At 41.4% G+C, this 24,025-nt stretch overlaps 1 protein-coding gene across 2 annotated transcripts; it reads left to right on the top strand.

Moving 5' to 3' along the window:
- Positions 1-16,503: 16,503 nt before the first annotated feature.
- Positions 16,504-24,022, top strand: znf276 (zinc finger protein 276). 2 transcript variants are annotated; one of them, XM_070830987.1, is made up of 12 exons: positions 16,504-16,615; positions 17,411-17,668; positions 17,816-18,128; positions 18,230-18,276; positions 18,392-18,823; positions 20,284-20,365; positions 20,466-20,549; positions 20,649-20,768; positions 20,925-21,000; positions 21,643-21,760; positions 22,307-22,406; positions 22,568-24,022. In XM_070830987.1, exons 2-12 carry the CDS (start codon positions 17,419-17,421, stop codon positions 22,839-22,841), a joined length of 1,896 nt encoding a protein of 631 aa, XP_070687088.1. In that variant the 5' UTR covers positions 16,504-16,615; positions 17,411-17,418; the 3' UTR covers positions 22,842-24,022. The 2 variants fall into 2 exon arrangements, with proteins under 2 accessions (XP_070687088.1, XP_070687087.1); XM_070830986.1 differs by having other exon boundaries at positions 17,813-18,128.
- Positions 24,023-24,025: the final 3 nt, after the last annotated feature.

Raw genomic sequence — 24,025 nt, 5'->3', positions numbered from 1 at the left:
TAGCTAGCACAAAGTCATAGTACGGACTCTTGTGTTATACAGCCATGCACCACCCTGACCTCGAAACCATCAGTGTGTACTGCTCTATATGAACCTCACATTTCTCACCTGTATTAGTACAGAAAGACACCAATGATCTTCTCTGCTGGGATCCTGTTCAAGTTCCTGTCGCTCATCCGACCTGCTGTTGCCAAACCAGGAAGTGATGCAGGATGTGAGTATGCTTTGGATGGTTCTTCTGTAAAAGATGGTGGCGTGAGGAAGTCCCCTGTTTCCAGTCTACGGTGGAGGCGGAGACCCTGTTGACCCTTGATGGAGGCTGTGGTGTAGCTTGTCGCTGCCACGTAGCTTGAGAGTTTTGATCACAGTCATATCACCCATGCATTTGGTTCTATATCCAGTGACAGTTTCTGTGTATTCTTGGAGCTCTACACAATCCTCTGATGTAGCTGCATCCCTGAAAATGCTCCACTGTGTACACTCACACTCCAGCGGGGTTGGAACAGACTCGGCTTGAGACCACAATCTAAATTTCCATCAGTGCCGGTGGCTTTTGGTTTCCACTGGGCCTGTATGCAGCTTTTAGCATGGTAGTCAGGTGATCAGAGCCTCCAGTATGGGGGAAAGGGGCTGCCTATGTTGTATGCATATTTGATGTTTGTGTAAACATTATCCAGTGTGTTATTTCCTCTTGGTTCACATTTCACATGGTGGTATTACTGGGGTAATACAGTGGTCCCTTGCAATGATCTGAAATGCATAGGTTTATCTTAAACAATTTATTGAAAGAAAATCTACCAACAGTGGTAGGTATACCACAACAAAAACATTTTCAGTGTCTCAATAAATTGGGACGTGGCCAAAGGACGTCCACTCCTCTCCTTTCTGTGACTCTTCCAGTCTCTGTATCACTGTTCCAACCTCCTGATGACACTCTGTGACCCTCTAAGCTCAGTGAACACCTCCGTCTGAGGACTTCCTGTTTGAAGCCTCCAGTGTTGAGGTGCTGCTGATCAACTGTTAGGTGTCGTCTTGGTCTCATGATGTCAGAATGTGAACAGCAGGATGAGGAGGACTGTTTAAATACCAATTCTAACTGAAGCAGGAAATGTATTGGTGGATTCATGGATCAAACCTGTTGTGAATGTTGCTGTTAAGCTTCTTGTTAGAGAACAGCAGCTGGTGCAGAAAGTACTGAGACACTGAACAGTTGGACATGTGCATTCAAAGGTTTAGAGAAGGTCACATTAAGTTCACCTGGAAAGGTTAGAATGTATTTTAGGTTCATCCTGAAATTTCACCTGAAAGCTGAATATCCCTGACTTTTTGTGAGTAGTGTATGTGAAATGAACGGACAACGTGGAGTCCTCTATAGAGTCCATTCATTCCTGTTTATGAGCACCTCAAAGGGCTTTATCCCACTTACACCGTGGTCATTTGCCAAAGAAAAGAAAGTGAAGACCATTCATTTATATTTTCATGCATTTTGCAAGCAAAATCTTAAGTTTTTCACAAGCCATGACTCGGTGAAGCAGCAAGTTGAATGTGAGAAGTGAGATGACTGTTTGTACTGACTTCATCCTACAGGATTGTTTCCCTGATTTTCCACACAGCAACATTTTTTTGGAATCACAGACAAAATCCAGATCACAGGCTTGTCCCTGTGAATGGTGATTCATGTGATACTTTCTGCAGGTTGAGTGTCTCCATCTTGTGGTGATCAGCAGGTGAGACACTGAAGGACCAGTGTTAAGCTAAAGCTTAGCTAAAGATGACGAATTACATGAGTTCATTCAAGTTTCTCTAGCTTATTATTCTGCGTTTAGCAAATGTTCATTTTGATGTTCTTTCACCGAGCTAAGCTCATTTTTGACAGTAGAGGTGAGATGCTGCCTCCTCTGCTGATGCAGCATTGCTTGTACATGTCCATCAGAGATGGAAGAAAGACACCAATGATCTTCTCTGCTGGGATCCTGTTCAAGTTCCTGTCGCTCATCCGACCTGCTGTTGCCAAACCAGGAAGTGATGGTTCTTCTGTAAAAGATGGTGGCGTGAGGAAGTCCCCTGTTTCCAGTCTACGGTGGAGGTGGAGGCTGTGGTGTGGCTTGTCGCTGCCACGTGGCTTGAGAGTTTTGATCACAGTCATATCGTATAACTTTGTCCAGAGAAAACACTCTAAAGAGCTGAAGATGACGAATTACAGGAGTTGAATCAAGTTTCTCTAATTCCTGAATCGTTGGGTCTCTCTCTTATTAAAGAGTTTGGTCTAGACCTGCTCTTTATAGAAAGAGTCTTGAGATAACGCTGTTGTGAATTGGCGCTCTATAAATAAAGATTGATTGATTGATTGATTGAAAAGTACATTTTGAACTAACATTGTGAATTAAGCTCATTTTTGATACTGTAGTAGAACTGACTTGCCAGAAGGTGTCACCTAAAAATGGTGCATGATTTAGTGTGGGAGTCCTGATAGTCAAAGGGCTTTGTGACCTTCTCTCGTCAAATTCAGCTCATTTTTAACCCTTGAAGTGAATTTGCTTAATGTAAGATTTCAGTGTGAGAAAGTTAAATCATAGTAGTTAATGCATTTTGGATGAAGTTTTACTGGTGAGTCTGTGTGCTGTTAGTAAAAGCTAAATTGCTAAAATCAGGCCTATCTGGTCTCAGAATGATGCAGAAAAACTAGTCCACACATTTGTCATTTCAAGGTTGGACTATTGTAACTCCTTATTATCAGTCTGCTCCAATAAGTCCTTAAAGACTCTCCAGCTGGTCCAGAACGCTGCTGCTCGTGTTCTGATGAGAACTAAGAGAAGAGACCATATTTCTCCTGTACTGGCTTCTCTTCATTGGCTTCCAGTAAAATCTAGAATAGAGTTTAAAATCCTTCTCCTCACCTACAAGGTTCTTAATGTTCAGGCTCCATCATATCTTAAAGAACTCATAGTACCGTACTACCCCACTAGAGCACTGTGCTCCCAGACTGCAGGTCTACTGGTGGTTCCTAAAGTCCTCTAAAGTAGTGATGGAGCCAGAGCTTTCAGCTATCAGGCTCCTCTCCTGTGGAACCTCCTTCCAGTTTGGGTTCGGGGGGGCAGACACCCTCTCTACATTTAAGAGTAGACTAAAAACCTTCCTTAGTGATAAAACCTATAGTTTAGGGCTGGATCAGGTCTTGGCCAGAGGCTCCTGCCACTGTTGCCTAATATAATATGTGATGCTGCTCATGTGGGGATTCTTACCCATGTTTGCCTTATTGAAGGTTTGCAGATTATAAATAATATATTTGACTTTTCAGTCCTACTCTAGTAACAGTATGCTAGCTAGTGACAGCACTGTGCTCTGACAACTGACCAACTTTTTCAGGACACAGTCGGGGAACAAATCAGTGATGAGGGATTTCATCCTGGCACAATCAGCTCCACAGCATCTCTTTGACCGAGCATTATTGATTTAAATAGTTGACGTCTAAGTGTGGATGCTGTTGTTGTATGAAGAGAACTGGACATAGTGGACGTAGAGGCTCCGTTCATTCACAGTTGCTCAGTGCCTTCTCCTATAATGAATGTCAGTAAGGTTATTTAATCGTTCAGCTCTTTTAGATTTCCCAAATGTTATCAGGCCTGATCGATCAAATTCTGATGGAGGGGGTTGCAGGTGCTGAGACTCTTAATTATCTGCTGATTTACAGACGTCTCTTTCACAACGTAAGACTATTGGAAAAAGTCTTTTTGGGCTCTAATTAACATTAGCTATGTAGCGGTGTCTGCTTTAATTACATCTGACCAACTTAGAACATGTTACAAAAATAAATCTAAAGGAAACTATTCTTTTCAGATCGATCTAGTCGTCACGTCCTGTCTGACCGTTGAATAAAACGGTGTGTCCAAAGTTTTGCATGATAGTTCTGAATAATGTCATTAACGCCTGTTTAGATAGTAATGTCCCTAAGGGCCCTCATATTGGTGTCTCCTGTCTCAGGGGGTTGTTCACTGCTGCGCACACACACACACACACACACACACACTCACACACACACACACTGTCTGAGCTTTAATCTGTGTGTTCTGCCCAACCAATATCCCACAGTTGATTAAAGCTAATACACTCCATAGACCTGAAAGTCAGGTGATAACTTCCTGTAGGTTCAGTGTTCGACCTTTCGCAATTTTCCATTCTTAATACAAAAATACTTGTTTGTGCAACTTTGAGGTTTTTATGTACGCAGGCCTGTGATCTGAGCAGCTGCTCGTCTGTAGAACTAGAACGGTTGCAACTAAGAAACATGTTTTTCTACTATTCTAGACGTCATCAACAGAGATGAAGCAATAAACCTTTGGGGGTCTTGACTGCTTTACCATGCAGCCTTAAGCATGCTATGTTTCTTGTCTTTGTGTGTGTCTTTGTATGAACACAAGTCTCGGAGAGAGTGAACTCTCATCGGAGAGCAGAGAAAAGATCCTAATCTCTTGCGTTCAAGGGGCTCCATCTAGAGAAGGAGATTTCCATAATGTGATTTTGCATTCACATTGAAGTGTGCTTAATACTGTAGATGATTTTACTCTCTCGGTTCTTCAATAGGCATTTCATGGTCTTTCATTTATCACTTGATAGGCTAATTCAATCTGATAGGAGCTTGATAAACTCTGACTGAGACATTACGGTTTGACATCGCTGTATAGTTTTGATCTCTGGGAGTCTTTTCGTGTCAGTGACCTCCTCGAGTGCATGTAGACACCGGGGGAAGGGGAAGCTCGCTCATTGTTTCCTCAGGCAAACTGAGGAGCACCAGAGGCTGAAGTGAAGACTCACTGGGCTGACATACACGCCCATGATTAGATTCAGTCTGGGAGGATGCTGTTGGTTTTGTTATTAATACTAGAGTCAAGTATTCTGTCACCACATAATTAGTCATTAAATGCATTTTAAAAATGCCACCCGATGCTTTCTGACTCATTAATTGCAGCATAGAGATAATTAGAAAGCATTCCTCCCCGCTTCCTTCTTGTTCAATTAAATGCTTTGTTATGCAGATTTTTTTTAATCCTGTCTGCTCAGGTGGCCGTCACCGGCTTACCGCTTAAGGCATGTACAAAGACCCTTATCTCACATAGCAGTTTGCTGAGAGAAAACATGTTCATGATACTTGCAATCATCCTGCCTCACTTAGCTTTTTTTTTCTGCTGCGGTGTGGAAAACATGGGCATGTGAGTGAAAGGCAGCTGTGCTTAAGCCAGACTGTTACGACACAGTGAGACAGGTTGAGAACTTTAAAATGGCAACAGATGGCTGATAAGACGAAGCACTTGAGTCCGACAGACCGGCTGACTTTATTCACCCATGTGAATATGAGACTCCTCCACCGCCAACCGGTCCCAGTGCTTCTGCTTCACATCAAAAGTTTTCATCTGGTGAAACCTGGGACTGCTTTTATTTTGAAGCAGTGACACGAAATGATGTACTATTTCTAAAGGTTCTAAAGCACTGACCACAACCGTTCATCAAAAATGCATCTACAAAACAAGTCAGTGTCAGTGTCAGAGCAGCAGACAACAGACCACACATGTAAAGTAAGATAGTAAAGTGGCGCATGCTGAAAAAACTAACAGCAACATTCTACCACGCTAAGCTTCAAACTATATTTAAAAAAGTGATGAAAATGTTTTTGTCACTTTTTACCAGATTTATTGCACTTTTTGTTTTTACTTTACTTTTCTTATAAAAAATATATCCAATACATTATTAGTGTTAAATGTTACATCTAAATGTCATGGGTTAAAATTGATATTTAACTAATTTGCAAATCTGTCGGTCAGCGAAGCACCCAACTAAAAGCTTGACCAGCGCTGTCCACTGTCTGTAGGTATTAGAATTATCTTGAGGAACACCTCAGGTAAGATAACAGGGCTATTTTCAGTTCACCATCACATGATTTGATTGCTTTTTTGGTTCGGCATGGTATAAATCAATGACCCAGCTTACTGAGGAATAGTTGTCTTAAGTTGGACTCCCTTGTTTTGCAGAATTGAAATTTGCAAAATATTTCAATCTATTACATAATTTTCATTTTTTTGCCACAAAATTTTAAAAGGATTATCATTGTACAAACGGGTGAAAGTGAATTTAGAGTTAGAGCTCTTTATATGTACACATTAACCACGAATCATCCATGCATACAAAAGTTAGACACAGAGTTGCACAAGGTTCTGTTCACTTTATATAGACTTACATTTCTGCCCAGACAACACTCAGAATAGTTAAAGATGATGAATTACATTAGTTGGATGAAGTTTCTTAAGATAATTTGTCTGTATTGTGTCCATTTTGGCTTTCTCTCACCATTCTAAGTGTTTTCTGGGCAAACATGTAAGTCTATCATGGTATCTCATGGTAACACATTTCACCTCCTGTGTCCAAAATAGGCTTAGAATGGTGAGAGAAAGCCAAAATGGACACTGTTGAATACAGACAAATTATCTTAAGAAAGTCCATCCAACTAATGTAATTCATCATCCACCATTTCAGTATTTGCTCTCTTGACAAGAAATAATTGTTTAAGCGTGCATCAAACTGCCCTGAGGTGTTTGTTTTAACATGATTAAAGGACACAATGAAGAAATTTCAACTTGGCAGCAGAGGCAGAGTAGTTTTCAAGTCAAATGTCACAAACGGCCTTAGTTAGTGAGAAAAGCAAGAAAACCACTGTAGTAAGTATACCTGCCTCTCACTGGGGCACCATAATAATGTAACAGGTTGACTGCCAATTAATTAAAAGCTCTCGTATCAATAGGGGCACCACCCGTCATTGGACGGGAAATTCAACTTATTATTTTATTAGTACAGATGGCTTCAGGTCTTTAACCTTAAGAATTAAACATTAAACATTAAACAGTCTCAGTGGCATTGATCCTCTTAGACCTTGTTATGAAGAAATATCCAGGCAGCGAAGTGGCGGTTAATACACCTTTTTATTAATAAATGCTAAATATCAACATAGAACACTAATGACTGTAAAGGTGGATGAGACAGAAATGACACTAGACAGACAACAATCAGGACAGAAGACTAACATTGCTGATAAACCTTTGGATTAGTGATTGTGCAATGAAACTGAATACGGATTGTACCGGAGAACGAGGGGAACCTGTCTGACATTGAGACCGTTGTAGTTAGAACCACAGAGGATCCACTGACTACTCTCCCTGCAGATTTAGATAGATCTCAGAGCTACACTGACACCAACTTGTGAACTAGCACCAGCTGTTATACTTCACGTGGGCCCTTGTTCCAGCAGCGATGCATCCAGCGGTGGTCCGCAGTCACACAGGCAGGGTCAGCTGTCAGCGTCCCTGGCAGGTTTCCAGGGGAGGAGGAGAGAGAGGAGCTCTCTCTGGAGGCTGAGACAGGAGGCTGGAGGGCCTTGGCGATGTCGGCTCAGTTCACTCGGCACCGTGGTTCAGGAACTTGAAGGTTCTGGTGGATCAGGATGTGCTGGTTCTTGGCGGTGGCGTCTGTCGGTCCGTTCGGACTACAGGACAGCCAGCGGCGTTCAGCTCTTACTAGGCAGGGTGCTGGACCTGGACCTGGATCTGGATCTGGATCTGATGTTGGCCTCAGCTTCAAAACTCATTTAAAGCTCACTAAAAAAAAAGTTGTCGCTGGTCACACGCAACAGTTCAGAGTTATCAAAACGAGAGTTGCTATCAGAAGTACTTGGTTCTGGCTGGTGTTTCAGGCAGTATTTAAGAGGACTTTAAGAAAACTCTGTTATACTTTCAGTCATAGTGATCAGCTATAACTTCAGAAGAACGGTCTACAAAAGTTTAACTTGAAGGTAGCAGGCACAAAGATTATAAGTAACAAAGTAAAACTTAAAAGGGAAAAATAAAATAAAATAAAAATAAAAACAGCAAAGCAGAAAAGAAGGGCTAAGCAATGACAGAAGGGAAGACAGAGGTTTTATCCTCTGCATCTTAGGGGCCTGTTCTCCTCTGACAGAGGAACGCCTGTGTCATCACTAAAAAGTTTAGATGTACTAAATTAGATTTCTGTTTCATATTCACTATGTTCCAAATCCATTTTCAGTCCTAACACTGCATGGTATACAGAATCAAGATATTTCTCTTCCAATACATATATTCATTAAGTCTTTACCAAATAACTTCCTAAATGACATGACACACAATGACCTAATCTTTAACATTCTCAAGTTTGCATTAACTTCCATTACTCTAATCACCACATGACACAGATTAAACAGACCTGGATTGAATATACTGTTGGTTAGTTTCTAATTTATTAGACACAGATTATTAATATTATGGACTTCCTGAGTCTTTTCACTCATTGGTGAATTGCAGTGTTATCACAGGATTTGAAGCAGCATCCTCAAAAGTTGTAATTGGTTAGTTGGTCATCCTTGGATATTCATGAACATGTGGGTTACACCATTAGACAAAAGAACACATTAATTAGCATTAATTGATCTGTGGGCACTTTGGACAGCTTCTTTAACCACATTTAAACTTATAGCAGAAATGGAAGAATGTTCATACAGACTTCCCTCATTCCCCTCCCTGATCAGTCTGGCCTGGACCTCAGGGGTCCACGAGTGAAGGAGACCAGGGGTCGCTTGGTTCATAGAGAGTTCAGAACGTATATAGAAGCTCGATAGAAGCTCTTTGTTAATTTTTATAGCCATCACTGTGAGGCCTTTTACACAACACCTACCCAGAGGCATGTTTTGGGTTCCATCACTTCATCATTGTCACTTATCAGTCTTTTTAGCGTTCATCACGTTATCATCCGGAACTCTCATACAATGGCATCCTGTTTTGGATAAGTCAGTTCAGGGTTAATTCACAGCCAGTACACTGGTAAAGCATGGGTTTGTGGCAAACCCCCCCCTTTCCTCTGTCACAGGAAAGTCCAGGAGGTCTTAGGGCAAGTGAGGCAGCCACACTACTGGTTCAACGGGCTACAATCCCCCCTGTGGTGCAAGAATTCATGTCCAAAGGGATTTCTTGGACCACACCTGTCGAACAGGTTACAACAGCTCTTTTCTGTGATCAAAGTTGGTGTCAGTTGTCTGAGTGTTCTAATTGAGTTACACATGCATGAGACCACTAACTTCTACTTCTGACTTCTTGGGAGTGGCCACCCTCCCATTTCACTGGATACTTAATCAGTTAGGGTAACTCAAAACGGCAAGACCTAGACCCAATAAAAGAAATGCATTCAATTTCAGAGAGTCTGGTTCTTGAGTCATTCTGTGAACATCTGTGGGTTGTACCTTTAAACAGACAAGTCTAATAAAGAGGTTATACCCAAAAATTGTGACGGAAGGAGAAGGAAGGTGAGAAAGCTTAAATTTCTAAAGTCAGGATTAACATCAGAATAGGAATCAGTTAAGTTATGCAAACAGATAAATCTAATAATGAGGTTACCCCCCCATACTTGTGAAGGAAGGGAAAGGAGAGAAAGGTTCAAATCAAACTCAATAGTTAAAATCAAAATACAAATCAAAACCAAAACTTTAAAGTTAGACAGATTCAGGATCGCAGTCAGAATCAATCAATCAATCAATCAATCAATCAAATACTTTATTAATCCCCGAGGGGAAATTCCATTTACAGTGGGGGGGGAAAGTGGGGAGGAAAACAAGAGGAGAGAGAGGGGAGGAGAAAACACATGCGACACCAGACTGTACTCATGTGGAGTGCAGTGTGGGACCGGTAAAAAACCTCAGCACAAATTTTAGCACATCACATGACAATAACAACATGGCAACAGGGGAGGGGAAAAGGGGAGTAGAGATATCCAGCACCGCAGGAGGCAGGCCGCAGTCTCCAGCCTGGTGGGCGAGCGCTTTAGACCACGCCTCTCGTGCTGGAGGGGTGGAAGCTGGCGAAGGCGTTGGATGTAGGGCAGGAAGTAAGTCCTGATGTGTTGCTCATCAGTTCCCCAAAACCCGCCTCAGTTCATTCGCCTGGTCGTCTGCGATAACATGGCGGCTGCCATGGAGACGTCCCTGGTCTGGTTGCAGACAAGCCAACAAACACCAGGTGGATGGGGAAGAGCTGCTTAGGGGAGGCCAATTCAGATTAGATTATTTGAGTTAGAGCGAGACAGCCGTATTCAATAGACTTGGCTTACTTTATTGTCCATTCTGGTCACTCAATCACTCCAATCGATCCAATCCGTTTTGCAGAGCCGAAAGCTTCTCCAAGATGTTATCCGTGCGGTTGAGAACCACGGCCTGAGCCCTGCCTAAACCCTCAATCAGCGGAGTGGGGCCTTTGACTGCTGCCACCAGCTTCCAGTATTGTCGATACATCAGTGCAATGCATAATCCAGAATCAGACTGGATTTAAACCTAAATTCAGTATAGGATTAAACAAAAGGAGAATCAAATCAAGATCAAATCATGATTAAAGTCAAAGTGAGATTGGAATCAAAACAGAATCAGAATTAACTTCAGGTTGAAATTAAACTTAAGATCAATCATCAAAATTAAAATGAAGCGAAAAGGAAAAGAGATAAAAGGGAAATGAATAATAATACAACCAAATCAGGGTTAAATCGAATTAAGAATCACGATTGAGATTGAAATTATACAGGATCAGAGTCCACTTTAAATTTAAATCAAGATTAAAATCAACATCATAATTAAAGTTGAGCATCAACTTAAAATCAAACTACATTCAATCAAGATCGAGATTGAATCAAAATATAAAGGAGAAGAAGAGAGGAAGAAGATATGATATATGTAGAATACTAGTAGTAGCAATAACCAAATTTCAAAATTGGGAAACTAGAATTAAAATAAAAGGAGACTAGGGAGTAAAAGATATGATATATGCATAATAATAGTGGTAGTCATACGCAAACTTCAAAATTGGGAAACTAGAGGGGTTAAATATCAAAATGATCTATTGGGAAAGATCAAAAATATGAAAGGGTGTTCTACAGTTAGGATCTAACTGTTAAAGAAAGGAAAAAGAAAAGAGGAAGAGAGAGACTTTTAAACATGCGTCTAGATATGTAAGCTCTCTACTCTAATTTACTTTTCTCTTACTTGTTATCATGTTATTCTTTTAGTTTTATCCAATTTCTTTTTGCTTGCTTACTTAAATTTTGTTTAGGTTTACTTGGTAATTCTTCAATCAATGTTAGAGATGATCCAGTGTCAGCCCCTAGCAAGTGGTCTCTTGCTTAAGTGATGTGTGTTACCTTCCAGTTAATCAATGAGATGTCCAAAAAGAATGTTTTATCTAGCTGTGGTGATTAGCTGGTTTAAGGCTGATCAGTGTAGCACAGCGGGGTAAAAGAACTTGGGAGAGATTTGAAACACAACATTTATACATGTACTATAAAGTAAATAACTCCAAGACAGATGACTAGCAACAATCACAAATTTAGGTTTGGATTGAAGTAACAGGAGGTATCAAACATACACAAGTCACGTGTGTGAAATTCTAAATTCAACTAGTGTTGGTACTTCAATGGTACTTGATCTTATCTAGTTCAAGACTGGTATTAATGTAAGTTAGTTCCCTATCCTTCCCTATCCTATCCTAGTTCCCCACGGACAGTTAACTTCTTTCAACAGCACGTTTTGTTCAATGCACAAAATAGGCCTTTAGCCCAGCAACCATTAGCTTGGTGGCTATTTTCTACCACGTTCACTGCACCAAATGCTTTATTCTATAAACACAGCTCGGCAGCTGTTTTCACACTCATTCAGCCCAGCGGCTGTTAGCTTTGTTGCTATTTTAACACATTCACTGCACTAAGGCACTCAGTGTTTTCCTATAACTCGGCCAAAGCTGTTGTGAGCAGTAACAATATTCCTCTTTAGTATACACTGTTTAAGCACTTTGGTTCTCTTTTACGGACGCAGCTCAGCGACTGTTAGGTCTAAATGCTCTGTTTATACCCCAGTACGACTGTGGCAAGCAACAACAATATTTCTCTTCAGTATAAACTGATTAAAGCACTTCGGCTCTCTTTCACGAGCGCAGCACATTGGCTGTACAGCGGCTATTACTTTCAGCGGCTTATTTCTCCATTTCATAGCTTCATCGACTACGGATCTCTGTCCGGTCGGAATATACAGACTGGATGTGTTTTTAGAACTTCATAAAAACCACCGTACGTCTCATTAAATTGTAAATTATACTTCCGGAACATCGTGGCAAGTACAGGCCTTTATTACAATAGTCAGATCTGAACAGTTAGATTAACTGTAACAAAACCGAAAAAGAGCCCTTGTATGCATGCACTCAAATTACCAACTTATTACGATGGCAGCTTCATTTCAAATACATTCAACGTTTTACCAACTGTGTAACTGTCATCAGGAATGCACTGAATATGAAATCCAAACTTCACAAATTCTCTCAAAATGAACAGTAGTGGTGGTAAAATCAATGAAAAGTTGCAGTAATACTAAAATGAAATATTTTTGGTAGAAAATGACAATGAGACTGTGACATCCAGGACTCAAGGGCAAAATGACAACTGAAAGACTTTGATTGTAAAAGCTAAACAAAAATCATTGCCTTCAATACAAAGTCACCAATGGTACTTTTTTTTTTTCACTACCACCACGGTGAGATATTTATTCAAAGTTTTAACCACTTTCTGCTCTACAGACAGTGTATTTTTTAGTTGTTTTAGAACCATGAAACTGAAATTAAACCATATCTGCAAATTCAAGTTTACAGTTATACATTTGCAAAATTCAACAGTTACAAAACCCTGTTACAACATAAGTGGTATTTCACTTTACATTTTGATGTATATTTTGTGCATTTAAATTGCTTAACAGAACAGAGCAAGGAGAGGGCAATTTTCAAAAGAGGCTCAGAGAGGTCCATATTTATCCACAACTGTGCTCAAAGCAATGCACAAGGCCAGATAAATTCTTCAGTTCGCGAAAAAAAATTTTTAAAATGGGGCCCAGGAGAGCAACACATTGCAGCGCGTCACTACTGTGAAGCTGATAGTCTTCCATACAAATTTTGAACTTTGGGGAACATCTTGATGCTCAAGCTGCATAATGATTTTCTGGAACACTTAAAATGTGAAACGAAGAGGCTTTGGATAGGCCAGGTTGAGTACATACAGTGGGTACGTAGTATTCACGTAAGTATTCAGACCCCTTCACTTTTTCCACATTTTGTTATGTTACAGCCTTATTCCAAAATGGATTAAATTCTTTTTTTTCCTCATCAATCTACACACAATACCCCATAATAACAAAGTCCAAAAAGTTTTTTAGAAATTTTTGCAAATGTATTAAAAATAAAAAACTGAAATATCATATGTCCCTTTATTCAGTACTGTGGAGCACTGTGGTGCGGTGCAGTTCCTGTAAGCGTCATTTCCGGCTATCCGAGTTTCTGTGTACTGCGCTATCAACAGCGTCTCACATCCCTTTTACTCCACTGGATCTATTTTCACGCTTTACTGTCCTAACCACCAGCTGTACATTTAAATTTAAAACCTGCGCACATAGGTCTCACTTCCTTGTGGTGATTATCTCGCTATTTCTGTAGCTTTATATCTAAATCACTTGCTAGCTTAAAAAGCTAAAACCTCTACAATGGCTTCTCTCTCTCTCTCTCAGTCTCCTGCTGTCTCCTGCTCAGTGTGCTCAATGTTTAGCTATTCCTCGGCCTCCTTTAGTGAAACGGGCACCTGTAATAAGTGTAGTTGATTTGCTGTACTGGAGGCGAGGCTCAGTGAGTTGGAGACACGGTTCTGCACCATGGAGCATAAGTCTGTAGCTGTAGCTAGCCAGCCGCCAGTAGCCGGTGCGGGCCGACCTAGCTTAGCTCCTACTCCCCTGTCTTACACGCTTCTCTGCTCCTCCATTAGAACAGTCACCCACCCAACATCCCATAGAGACTATGTCTGTCCCCCGACCACTCAGACCATTTAGATCTATTAAGTCCAACAGGAGAGGAGTTCAGCCTAAACACTTAATCCGAGTTAATACCACTGGCACTATGAAACAGGACAGGAGAGTGAAATGTGGACTTTTAAACATCAGATCTCTGCCATCCAAAGCTGTTTTAGTAAACGATCTGATATCTGACCATGAAATTGATTTATTGTGTCTGACTGAAACCTGGCTACATCCTGAGGAGTATGTTAGCCTTAATGAGGCCACTCCTCCCAGTCATACTAATACTCATATTCCCAGAGATTCTGGACGTGGAGGTGGAGTTGCAGCAATCTTTAACTCTAGTTTAATAGTCCAACCTAGACCCAAACTAAATTATAACTCCTTTGAAAGTCTTACTCTTAGTTTTTCACACCCAACCTGGAAAACTCTAAAACCAGTGTTGGTTGTCACAGTGTACCGCCCTCCTGGCCCATACTCTGAATTCTTAACTGAGTTTTCAGAGTTTCTATCAGATTTAGTCCTCAGTGTGGACAAAGTGATTATAGTAGGTGACTTTAATATTCATGTAGATAATGATAATGATAGTCTCAGCACTGCTTTTGTCTCACTATTGGACTCAATTGGCTTCTCCCAGAGTGTAAATGAACCAACTCACTGTTTTAACCACACTCTTGACCTTGTTTTGGCTTATCTGGCTATTGATCCTTGTGTTCCCTTAGAGCTCAGCAGTAACGACTTCATGAGCTTCTTTAATGATAAAATTCTAACTATTAGGGACAAAATTCAGCACCTTCTGCCCTTAACAGGGTCTGATTCTACTTCAAACTTAGGAATCATGGAAACAGCTGTTACACCTGATGTGTACTTGGACTGTTTTTCTCCAATTGATCTTGCTGAATTTACCTCAATAATCTCCTCATCTAGACCGTCAACATTCAATTCAATTCAATTCAATTCAATTCTATTCTACAATCTAATCTAATAATAATTAATTATTAATCCTGTTAGAACTAGGTTTGGTAGAGTTGTCGTAAAGCCCAAAAGACTGGATTTATAGAAATAAAATGTGCCAAAATAAAAAGGTAAAGTGTTCTAAAATTGTACTAAGAAATGTGGATACATATGTTAAATGTTTCCTTATGCAGTAAAGGTTCTTTTACAATCTGCATTGTTTTCAAAGAAAGGGGGATGTGGTGTAATGCATTTTATGTAATGTGTTTTATTGTGAAGGAGTCACAAGAGCTTCCTGCTGACAGAGAGCATTTTGGGTTTGTTGTCAATAAATTGAAATTGGCTACGCCAGAGAAATAAAGCCAGTTTGTTGCTCCACGATATGTCGCTTGATTCTTCACGTCCAATAACACGACAGACATGTCTGTGATTAATCGAGTGGTTGTACCAACACCGGACAGACCACAAGTACTGAGCCTAGCACGTGATGCTAGTTTAGCTGGACACCTGGGAGTTAGAAAAACATATGACCGTGTGCTGCCTAACTTCTTCTGGCCCGGGTTAAAGACTGATGTGGCCAGGTATTGCCGCACCTGTCGCACGTGTCAGGTTGCGGGGAAGCCACATCAGCCGGTCCCACCAGCCCCGGTGCATCCGACCCCGGTGCTCGGGGAGCCATTTGAACGGGTGGTGATTGATTGTGTGGGCCCGCTGCCGGAAACAAAATCTGGACACCAGTACATCACCACACCTGGCAGTTCCCCTCAGCACTACGAAACATTTTAGCATCTTTCTGCTCATTTTTTTTATTTAATGGCTGCAACTTCTGTTCTAGTTCTGTCTCAGCATTAATAACAACCATATTCTTAACAGCAGACAGCTTTTTTCAGTGAAAAATCTCTGTTAAACCAGCTGTAACCCAGCAATTAACAGGAAACAGAATTAAAACTGTGCACAAGACAAGTCTGTATTTCTGTCTGATTTAATGGCTCAGCTATGTGTAGCATGTTGACATGAGCATGAATATTTTACTTACTGTGTGAGGATCATCATTTGTCTTTGGTAGATGGAGATGGGCATTATTCCTCATCATCACACAACTATGATGAACAGATGAATCAGACAAAAGTTCACATATATACAGAGCACATATATAGAACATATATACATCTTCCTTAATAGACAAAGATGTTTTACGCATCATCACTTATTTTGTTGTTAGCAGATTAAAACATGAGAGTGTAAATTAGCTGAAGCAGAAAAAAGGAACATCAGTAAAACACGTTTTGGAGTTGCAGGTGTAATATTACATTTCATTACATTATATTTCAGATTTCAGCAAATATTGTTGCTGGTTAACGTGACATCCACATACTGTGTGTGTCTGCATGAAGTCAGCAAGTCTACAGACACATCCCATGTTAGATCAGTGGTTCTACTAGAGCTAATATTACACACTACCTCCATGCATTCATTTAGGCTTAGATCTACATTTAATTCGTTAAATTATTTTGCTATTTGCATCAAGGAGGTTTGAGTCATTGATTTGATTATTTTCCATGGTCGGCAGGTGGCGCTATATCATATTTTCTCCTGGATTTTTTTTTCCAGTTGCACTTCCGGGTTCTAATGTTTACAACTGGCAGCAGCATCGTTGAGACCTCTGAGCTGTCTTCCTGGCTCATGAAAAGCAACTTTTATGTTCAAAACACCATGTACTTCAAGTGTTAGGATTTACACACACTCACGGTAGGACATGTCACAGGACCGCAGCAGTCACTACGTTCACCAACGCATCTGGACACTCCAGCTAGCAAACGCAGCAGACTGACTCAGGCTAACAGGCTAACGTTAGCCGGGTGAAATTTACACTAGCTAGGAAGAGAAATGTATCGTAATGTAAAACTCACAGTGTGCTCGACCTTTTTGTGTGTTGGTTTTATCTGAAATTGATGAAAATGGAGGTTAGGGGTGAGTTAACGATGTAAATGTGAAGATAATACATTTATATAATTACAGATGTTAATGTGTAAATAATGTATTTAGCTGATTCACTGGGTTTTGAACACCACATAGCTCAGCAGGGCTCTTGAATACAACCCGGATTATGTTGCACTTATTACCACCTTTGTTTTTTGTCTTTGTAACGTTGTGTTATATCTATGAAGTTATGCTGGATGTTGCTAATACATGATGTGGCTTTCAGAATCTGTATGTGGGAAAATATGGTTTACAGCATATAGTGATTCAGCAAAGGAAAGGGAAGAGTCAGAACAAATGATGACCAAATGCAACTAACCATTACATCATAATTACATGTCAACTTAACCACAGTGGAGGTTTTCAATAGAAAAACATGCACAGCTTTGCCAAGTAATAAGCAAGTGAACTTACTATAAAGAATGAAATAATATCTTTGTACAATATAACTAATGAGACATGGATTGTAATTTTAAGATGGTAGTTTACAATTGTTTGTCATATGAAACAAGATAAAACTCATTGGAATGTTGCTTAAGCTGCAAATCTTTTCTTTTTATTTAGGATAAACAATGAAGAAGAAAGGCAGACGTCCAAGGTCATCTGAGACTCCGCGACAGACCAGCAGGATACAGACCGTTAGCATCAGTGAGGTTAAGAGGCCGTCTGTAAACAGAGGGAGACCTCGGAAGACTGTTCCCGTTACCGCCGATGGTTTCTACCATGACAACACTGCAAAAGACAAGGCTGCTAACTTAGACCTCAGTGTGACAACAGCCGACAACAGACAGAAACATCCCGAGAGCAAGTCCAAATCCTCAGGTGAGTGGCTCAGTGCCAGCCCTAATGTGTTGTCCCGTCTTGTGAAGGTAGAAAGTCAACTTGAAACTTGGAGACCCAGCAGAAATTCAACCATTTGCATATTTTGCATCATGACAATTTAGAAACTCGTGCTATTTCTCCTAGCAGGTAGACTGTCAACTGCTATCTGTCGGCTCTGCCATGGGAAATTCTCTCCACGTAGCCTTCGGCACGCCTTCAACCAGTGGCCTCAGGATTCCATAGATATTGTTGAGGATGAGTCGGACGCTGGGGCCCAGTCGCCCCTTTTATTCCACACAGACTTCCAGCGACTGGTCGGGGTCCAGTTGGACCGTGACCCTCGGTTATCTGAGTTTATCTGCAAGAAATGCCATGCCAAGTTTTACAAGTGCCACAGTATCTTGATCAGGTTTCTGCAGAGAGTGAACCTCCCAGTTGAGAAAGAGAATCTGAAAAGCGGGTAAGTTTAGTGTGACTTTAAAAGTGTATATTTATTGTATGATTGTCACTGGTTAAAGCAGAAAATCTATTAATATAAGCAACTGTTTGTTTCTTTTTCAGGAAGAATGCAAAGTGTCTAGAGTCCTCCGTAAACAATGGCTCAACAAGTAAAGAAAATCCTTTTTTCTTTGCTTTTGCTTTTCCTTACAGAAATTACAGAAATCAAAAGTCAAGTTAACTGATTGCATTAGTTTGTTGAGACATGCTGGTGTTGTCTTTCAGCCCCACCATCCTTTACCTCAGACCCTAAGTGCCTCCACAGCCTGGTGTCTTGGGCTCACCACCATGGAGAGGCCTGCCGCTCCTGCCCCGACCTGAAGGAAGTGCTGGAGGGCCAGTGCTGGGGCTCCGTCAAGGCCGTTTGGGGTTGCGTTGATGGTCACAGATACATCATGGACACCCAGTGCACAACCACCACCAACACAGGGTGCATGATAAACTTTAGAAGTGGAGCGTTAGGGAGTGGCAGTGGTGATGGAGTGATGTCAGAGGAAGAGGAGCAGGAACAGGAGGAGGAAGAAGATGACGAGCGACCCGGCAGAACTGAACGGACCCCAGCGGGAAGCATAAGCACTCTGGCTCAACACAGCCTACCTGCAGTCACAGCACCGAGTCAGAGCTCAGCGCTGGCTGAGTGGACCAGCAATACTGAAGGTGAGACTGAGATCCCCAGAGGGTCTGAAGCAGCAACAGGAGCTGGAATATGTCATAATTACACTCCTATTCCTACTTGTAAGATCCCCCTCAGCTCACCTGGTAAGTTGTCACTAAAGTTGGTCACTGTTACTCACATGTCAAGTCCCAGAAGATGACCATCTAATTTTTAAGCCATCAGTTGTCATATTCAACATTGCATGCATACGAGAATGCACACGCACAGAATACACCTTCCTGCAGACACTGATCAATTAGATCAATTAGTATTAGTAAGTCCAGCATTGTGTCCACAAGGGCAGTAAAGAAGAAGACTACATGCAAGCAAACATGGACACAAACAATGCAGGCTTTAAATAATCTAGATAATATTTATATAATTTAATTAGATTTAATATATTTATTACAAATGTTTTAGTAGGAAGTCAAAGCAGTAGACAGGTTTGTCACACCTCAAGGACAAACAATATTTTTTGGAGAAATACGCTTATTCTAATCATAACTTGTTTATTTGCTACAAATCTCCACACGACAAGTGGATTAGAATAAAACAGCAACAATACCGATGTAACGACACACTTGAAATCAAATGTCTTGATTTTCAGTACACTTTTAGCTATGACAGCAGTGTGGCTCTAGGAATAGCAATGTGTCAGTCCTCCACTTTGGTCTGACTGAAATATCCTATTAATCCTATATAACTATTGGATGGATGGCACAGCCCTTTATTGACCCCACATGATGATTGCTAATGACGTTGGTCCTCTGGCTTTACCTCTTGCACTACCAGCAGGTTGACATTTGTAGTTTTGAGTAAACCTTTCCACAGGATAAAACTACCTGCAGAACTACTGACATTTCCATCATCTGTGTCCCCAGCAGCATGAGTGCACATAAGGGCAGGGCAATGAGTCTGAACTCAGTACTGAGTTTGTTACTGAGGATATTTTCCTGATATTGATATACTCTCAGTCCCAAGTTTAGGAGGCAGGCGTAGCTAAAACTAACCATTTATCAGCACCTTCATGAAGGTCACACTGTTCAGTTTTAGTTGAGGTGAGATGTTGATTTAACTCTGTCACTTTACAGTTTGTGGCACTGTTGAACTGTGCTCTTTTATATTTAGTGTCTTCCCTCTCTGACATAAGGATGGACATTAGACAAAGTTTAGAACCATTCTAAGACCACTTCCTTAATGTTTTATACGTACCAGCCCGGGCTTATTCATGGGAACTCAGTTGATATAAATGGTTCATGCACACAGATGAAGCAGCCACACTAAGCTGTGCCTTGGTTATTCCATACATGTGACCACAGCCAGTGCCAGTAGCCTACTTTTCTACTGCAACTGACACAGATGTTAAGAACTCATAACTGTGCATCCTTAGAAATGTTTGTCTGGCTTGTGTCCTGTCTGTATGGATCGTTGACTCACACGTTTGTGGTTTCCCTGACATTAGATTTTACATGTCATGAGGAGGTGCTGTCTCCTACTCTGGCACAGCTGGAGGACCGGGCTGCTGACAGTGATCTGTCTGACAGGTTGGTCATCCTCCGTCTTTCCTCTTGCATCACCTGTAGCTTCGGGGTGCTTTTCGACCATGACCTTGTGAGAACTGTAACTGTACGTGCATGCATTCAGGGTCATGTCTGAGGACGACTTCGAGGAGAGCAGGAAGAGAACGCTGTCAGATGATGAGCTGTTCGAGCCATTCTCAGACAAGAGGTGGGTTCAGATGCTCTTCAAAGGTTATTGTTCCGTCTGAAACAGCAGAGATGGGCTGAAAGTCACTGTTTCTTGTACCCCCCTCTCTCGCCTTAAAAGAGCACGCAGAGTGCCGGTCCCCAGCAAGAGACGACGAAGCCCGAAGGCCCCAGAGGAGCCCAAAATCAAAAAGAAACCTGGACCCAAACCCGGCTGGAAGAACAAGTTCAAACCTAAAGGGTACATTCGCATATTTGACACAACTTGAGTCTTACATTTCCTCTGACACCCAACCTCCATTCAGCACACGTTAAATTTCATATTAAGTTAACTGGTTTAGTTGATTTTAGCATGCATGTGCATTAACAAACTACTATTGTATTTTGTTTTTATCAGAGAGGAGCTTCCCAACATCTACAAGTGTCCGTATCAGGGCTGTACGGCCGTCTATAGAGCTCCTGATGGTTTGAAGGTCTGAATTCTGACAGACAATTTCACTGTTATTTAAGTTAACTAAATGTTTGGTAAATGTATCAATCAGAATATATGACTGCTAGGAATTCTGCAGTACTTTAGTGTTTCATGTCCAGCTTATAGCAAGCCAAATCCCTTCATTTTCTATAGTAAAAGAATCATATCTCATATGGTCTATTGAAAAATAGGTAGATTATTACTAATGTTAATTCATTACTATTAATATATACATGTGTATCTTTTAATCTGCCTCTGAATATACAGTAGAAGATGGGATATAGCTTGTTAAGAGAACTACAGTCATTTTGTTTCAGTGGTTTTTAATCTACCCCCCCCCAACAAGACAGTTCTACTAATCCAGACTGTGTGTAGACAGAATTACAACATTGAAATGTGGACCCATAGAGGTCTGTGCAGCAGTGCTTTTCATGCACTTTGTGTGGTGTAACTCTTCAAAGCTCAGTAACTGCGTTGCCCGTAAAAAAGGTTCCTGATGGCTGAATTATTGTACATTTCTCCTATTTGGAATGACTCAAACGAGACTGTGAATCAGTAAAAAGGAATGAGAAGTCAATATTTTACATCTTTATGAAGCTATGAATGAATGTTTTCTTATGGGGGGGAATGGGGGGCTTTTCAGAAGCACATCAAGGAGCATCATGAGGAGGTGAGAGAGCGACCGTGCCCTCATCCTGGCTGCAACAAGGTTTTCATGATCGACCGCTACCTCCAGCGACACGTCAAGCTCATCCACACAGGTGAGACAAACACAAACAAACACATTAGCTCAGTGTTCTCAAGGTTTTACCGATCTGTGGAGAGTGAGCACATGAGGGAGGCAGAGTTCTTGATTTACCGGCCAATCGCATGCAACATCAGCAGAACCCCAGGTGGATTATTTATCATGACATGACATGAAACAGTTGGCTAACCCACTAATCTCTTTGTCATACAGGCCATAGGTGTCTGTCAGGTCATTCCTGGAAAAAGAATCCTCTACTGCACAGGATGAGGTGTATTTATGTTTGTAGGAGCAGCTACAACTACTGGCAAACCACTTTTCCATGCCTTAACAATAGGAAGAATGTCGTACTCCTGTGTCTACACACACAGCAGTGTGTATGTTGTGGGCTGAGTCATTGGCGTCATCTTCCAGGAGAACCACACCAACTTTTTATTTATTTATTCTGAATGGAAAGCCAATACCTGCTCCATTAGCTTTGCTGTAATGTTGGAGTCCTGAGGTGGGATGGATGTGCCATGTTAAACAGGCATTACTCTGTATTTTGGCTCTGTCCTTCCAGAGGAGAGGAACTACATTTGTGACCAGTGCGGCCAAACCTTCAAACAGAGGAAACACCTTTCAGTTCACCAGATGAGACATTCAGGGGCCAAGCCGCTCCAGTAAGTACTGTGTCACTTATACAGAATGAAACAACTATGACACTGCGCTGCGTTTATTTCAGAGATAATAATTTAGAATAAAAATGTTCTTTTCCAGTTTGAACAAAATGACCAGAGGCCCATTATAAATACTGTTGCCGTTGTGATATGTTTCCCTTCAGATGTGAGGTGTGTGGCTTCCAGTGTCGCCAGCGCGCGTCACTGAAATACCACATGACCAAACACAAGGCAGAGGCTGACCTGGAGTTTGCCTGCTTGATGTGCGGGAAACGTTTTGAGAAGGCCCACAACCTGAACGTCCACATGTCTATGGTCCACCCGCTGACTCAGGCCGAGGCTCAGAGGGGCAGCAGCCAGCAGCAGAAGCCGCTGTACTCCAACCTCCACACCATCACTCTGACCGGAGAGGTGGTTCCGCAAGACCAGGACAGGTGACAGCAAGGAGGCCAGGTCCAGGTCTGCTGCACAGGCACAGAAACAGTGGGACAGGGACCAGAGTTGACAACCTGTGCTGTACTTTCCTTTTTTTAACATTCAGGTTATGGACTGAGTTTGGACCTGCTGTACGGCTACAGGCCAATACAGCAGATGTTTATCCCAGTTCACAGTTTTAGCTCAGCTATCGTGTCATAACAAAGTCAAACTGTTGTCTTCAAGATAAATATCCATTTAAGTGGATATTTACCAATCATAATTTCCAAAGTTAATGTAGTTCTTTGTCAGGACATCTTCTGACCAAGTGTCTGTTCTAGCTTCATATGCAACACTGGCACGCTGTAGTGCAGCCTGGCGCTCTCAATAATCTTAGGATCCATGTCTGTGGGTCAAGAGGTGGGGTGTACACTGAAGAGGGACTTTATAAAAAGAACCGCTGGTATAATTCCTATAGTTTGAGACAGTAAAATACTTTCATTCATTCAAAGGCAGAATAGATTCTAAAAACGTCCAAAGTGCGAAAGTTGTGGTCCTTGTGTGATTTGGCGCACACACACTTTCAACAAATGCTGTTTAATACAAGCATTTGTTGAAAACAAGGTTTTGGCCACCTGCACACTGACAGCACCGAGCTGACCTGACCATTGGGAGCAATTTGGGTTCAGCACACTTTGGGGGAGGTAACGATCAGTGGACGAGATGTGGTTATGATAAAAAGTCATCCATTAATGATCAGAACCAGTCTGATTTCATGCTGTGCTTAGTCTGCACAACAGCAAAGCAGAGTTTGTCACTTTGTGGGGAGTCTTTCCTCAACTAGCAGCTCACTGTGGCTGCTCCATCTCGTTCCATCACTCCCTAATGTGTTGGTGTGTTCTAAACTGTATAGTTGGCTATAGCAGGAAAACGGTAACCATAAATAGTATCATCAACTGGTTTTAGGTCATGAAAATCTTTAGGGATTATAACTAGAAAAGACAACCACCACCTCTGGTACAGATCTGAAGTAAAGATGATTGTACACTGCCTGTGGATATGTACAGACATTTTTATTTGATAGCTCAAGGACACAGCAGCGGCCCAATATAAATGGCTGGGTAGCCTACATAAATGCACGCGCAAGTCTGATAATGCAATATCTCATGATGTAAATGACATGTTAAGCACTTGTATTTGCTCCTCTC

This window comes from Pempheris klunzingeri, chromosome 5 (genome assembly GCF_042242105.1).
Source record: "Pempheris klunzingeri isolate RE-2024b chromosome 5, fPemKlu1.hap1, whole genome shotgun sequence".
Lineage (NCBI taxonomy): Eukaryota > Metazoa > Chordata > Actinopteri > Acropomatiformes > Pempheridae > Pempheris > Pempheris klunzingeri.
The sequence above is the reverse complement of the archived record's forward strand: the minus strand, read 5'-3'. Positions and strand labels throughout refer to the sequence as shown.

Excerpts from the sequence above, each read along its gene's own strand:
- znf276 (XM_070830986.1), top strand. The coding sequence starts at position 17,419 with ATGAAGAAGAAAGGCAGACGTCCAAGGTCATCTGAGACTCCGCGACAG. Across the intron at positions 18,277-18,391 it reads CGTAAACAATGGCTCAACAA|CCCCACCATCCTTTACCTCA; the intron begins GTAAAGAAAATC and ends GTTGTCTTTCAG. Across the intron at positions 20,366-20,465 it reads GACAGTGATCTGTCTGACAG|GGTCATGTCTGAGGACGACT; the intron begins GTTGGTCATCCT and ends GCATGCATTCAG.